Source organism: Capra hircus, unplaced genomic scaffold (assembly GCF_001704415.2).
Source record: "Capra hircus breed San Clemente unplaced genomic scaffold, ASM170441v1, whole genome shotgun sequence".
In the NCBI taxonomy this organism is placed as follows: domain Eukaryota; kingdom Metazoa; phylum Chordata; class Mammalia; order Artiodactyla; family Bovidae; genus Capra; species Capra hircus.
In genome coordinates this window covers 1-3,769 of record NW_017190636.1, presented here as the reverse complement: position 1 = coordinate 3,769, position 3,769 = coordinate 1, and the positions used below count along the sequence as shown (strand labels likewise).

The window sequence follows — 3,769 nt, the reverse complement described above, 5'->3', positions numbered from 1 at the left end:
AGTGTCAGCCCCCTCCCAAGGCAGGAACCTCTCCCCACTCCTCTGCTCATGAGCAGGAATGTGGAGCCCTTGGGTCAGCGCTCTGCCATCTCTGCTACAATTGGGCACAGAGTTTACCCTCTGTATCTCTTCGAGCTGAACTCCTGTCTGCAACTTCAGGACCAGAGTTTCTATAAGGACAGTGGGGGACACAGAAGGAGAAAAGAGATATATGTTTTATTTCTGAGCAGTCTAGGAGATGTGGCATAAACACTGAATCATTGTCATTTAAAAATTTATAGGCACAACTATAAAAATGCAGAATTTAATAGTTATAACAGTTTTATATTCCTGGAGGATGTAGTCCCCATCCTTATTTAACAGGGGGGATGTCTGAACACCCATCTGAAGGTAAACACAGATTTCCTCCAAACAACCTAGAGTCTTGCACACTGGGTGTTGGACACCTGAGCACTGGGGCCTCAACATCTTGATCAACAGGGCCTAGGAAGGGAGAGGGAGATGAAAAAACAAAACGAAATCTGAATAGTGACAGGAAAGTATCCAAGCAGGTTTTATTCCCCGGGTGGTAACTGTGTCAGCTCTCTACTTCCCGTCTGACTCCTTATTCCACATCTCTGGGTCCAGGCTGGTGGGACTACAGACAGGGCAGAGGATTTTTTTTTTTTTTTAACCTGCTCCTCAGTCAACTGAGAGCAGTTTGAGACAGGAATCATGTCTGGTTTTGGTTTCCACGTTGTGGACAACTCTGTAAGTTTCCAGAATGAATGCTGGAGCCCAGGGATTCCTGAACATGCACAAAAGCTTAAGAGAACCTCAGGGATCCGCCGAGCCAGAGTCCTGCCAGCATAACTTGACTCAAGACACTAATTTTAGGGGGAACTTTGGTCCGGGGGATAGGACTCTGCGCTCCCAATGCCGTGGGCCTGTGTTTGATCCTTGATCAGGGAACTAGATCTCAGAAGCCGAAATTAAGGCCCTGCACAGCCAAAACCAAAAACAAAACAGAACAGCTCAGCAAACAGTGTGCATTAAAAAATACCCTAATTTTAGAAAAACAGGTCATTTGACTGTTGAGAAATTCTGTGTCCATTAATAGGGTATCATTTGAAGAAGATTGCTCTTGAGTTCAACTGATTTGGTCATTGCCCATTTAGAAACATTTATTTTTAGTTGGAAGATAATTGGAAAGCTACAGGTAAAAGGATGACACTAGAACCCTTCCCAACACCATACACAAAATAAACTCAAAATGGATTAACGACTTGAATGAAGGCCAGAATCCATCAAACTCTTAGAGGAAAACATAGGCAGTACACTCTTTGACATACATCACAGCACAATCCCCTTTGACCCACCTCCTAGAGTATTGGAAATAAAAACAAAAATAAATAAATCGGACTTAATTCATCTAAGGTCACAGCATTGTTTCTGGGTTGACAGCACTGCCCTGAGAGCCCGTGTAAGGCAGCCTCCCAGCTGTCTGCAGCCGCAGTGACTGCACTGTTTTTGGTAAATCCCTCATGCACTGGTGCCTGGAAGCTGCCTCCATGAAGGAAGCTGGGCTATGTTAGTGCTCATGTCAGCAAAGAGCAATGTTTTGACTTCTCACCATAACACAGTCTTACTTTGCATAAGGTAAACCCAATCCTAGAGAAAACAAGCTGTGAAATGACCACGTTAAATCTTCTTCAGGGTTCACTTCACTAGCCCAGATAACTGCACAGGAAACTAGACAAATGGGCTGACAGACACTGAGCAAATAGTTCTTTCCATAGAGATTCCTGAATCCTTAATAAAACAAACAAACAGAAGACAGATGAACACCCACGTGCACATGCCTCTGGAATGAAGAGTGGCCTCGCTAACATACTAAGCATCTAAACTTGACATTCTAAGAAATACTTAGTTGAATTAAAACAACTATGTGACAAGAAGGGAAATGATAGTGACTGTGTTTCAAGAACCAAGGTACCTAATTAAGGCCACCTGTCCCTCATGAGGCTAAAGGGGTAAGGTTGCCGTCATCCAAGGATGGTCCAACTCCCCCCGTCCCCCAAGCCCTGCCTTGCGCTTGTCTCTCTCTCTGTCTCTTTTTGTCAACATTCCTCCTCTCCTGTACAGAGGTCCACAATTTATAGGTATTTTAGGATCTCCGTTCTCCTATTCTGTCTGAGTCCCACAATGAGACAGCTGCACTGTTTTTGGTAAATCCCTCTTGCACTGGTGCCTGGAAGCTGCCTCCATGAAGGAAGCTGGGCTATGTTAGTGCTCATGTCATCTGTTTTCCTTACCTCTGTGCTCCCTGATGTTCAAGGTCCAAAAATAGTTTTCCAATTGGAAGATCAACTTTACCATTATCAGTGAAAAAGAAGTCACATATTTTACTTAGTCATTCCATGATAAATCAGGATAATAACCTTATCACTTAACTACACATTATTTGACACCTGCCTTAGATAAAATTTCCTCCACGGCATCTTGGCAGAGTCAACATGAATATAGCTACTTCAGAGAAATGACTTGGGTTGAGGAGGAAGCACTTTCCATACAGAGGGATCCGTCTCTGACCCATGGGAATCGGAGATAGAAGGAAGGAACCTCTGACTATTTCGTCTAGAAATTGTAACTGGGGTTTCTTGCAAAGCCAGAGATACCTGTACCATGCAAAAAATTATGGAAGTAATAATAGAATATCTCCCTAAGCACGCTTATGTTTAGGACTCTCTTCTTAGGGTCCTGTCCCATTTTCCTGTGTGTACCCTGCAAGTTATTATCAGGAGAAATAGGTCAGACCGGACTGTGGTGCAATTTTCACGATCACCACCAGAGGGCAGGGCTGCCTTCAGATGCGGTTCCTCATTGTATTCAGGAGCTGGTTTCACTTGGCTGCTTTGTAGCCACAAGACAGAATATTGCTGCAGTACAGAAAGGGGCTCTCAGTTTCTGAGGGAGGAGCTTCTGTAACATCCAGGGGAGACTAGATTTATTATATTTGTGTATTGCAGGGAACAAGGATCGCTTTCTTTTGCGAACATGCATTCTGCCACTCACTCAGTTCTCGTCATCTTCTTAATACTTGGTAAGTAACATTTTATCCTAAATGATTTCTCATTTTCCTATGATAACAGGTAAAGTTTTATTTTCTTCTCTGGCTGAAAACTCCTCCTGTACATTTCTACTATAACAAAGTCATTCTCTTGTAGGAGGGACCAATGGTGACTCAGTGAACCAGACAGAAGGCCCAGTGACTGTCTCAGAGGGGGCTCTCATGACCCTGAACTGCACTTACCAGGCCACATATTCGACTGTCTATCTTTTCTGGTACGTCCAGCATCTCAACAAAGCTCCTCAAGTCCTTCTGAAGGGTTTAACAGCAGACAAGAAGGTAGAGCATGAAGGTTTTCAGGCCACTCTTGTTAAGAGTGACAGGTCCTTCCACCTGCAGAAACGGGCAGTGCAAGCATCAGACTCAGCTGTGTACTACTGTGCTCTGAGTGACACAGTGACACAGGGCTGCGGGGGAGCTGAGCACAAACCCAGAGTGCAGATGGGGCTCTGGCTGTGGGCAGCCCTGCGAGGGGTGTTGTTTCTCTCTCCAGTGAGCTCTCCTAGAGAAACTGTCAAAGCACTTCCAGGTCTGCTCCTCAGAGCCAAGGACCTATGAATTCTTGGGTTGCCCTACGAGAGGAATCTGGAGCGGGACAGTGCAGAAAGGAACCTAAGAGCTTTTCTCCAGAAATGCCTGTTTTCAGCCCATCGACATCCC

The 3,769-nt window shown here is 44.8% G+C and overlaps 1 gene segment (V, D, J or C); it reads left to right on the top strand.

Moving 5' to 3' along the window:
* Window positions 1–3,015: 3,015 nt before the first annotated feature.
* Window positions 3,016–3,601, top strand: LOC108634857 (the record flags this gene model as incomplete). The annotated part of the segment is given in 2 exon segments: window positions 3,016–3,082; window positions 3,207–3,601. Coding segments are annotated over 2 exon segments (441 nt in total), but the record flags the coding sequence as incomplete, so codon positions are not given.
* Window positions 3,602–3,769: the final 168 nt, after the last annotated feature.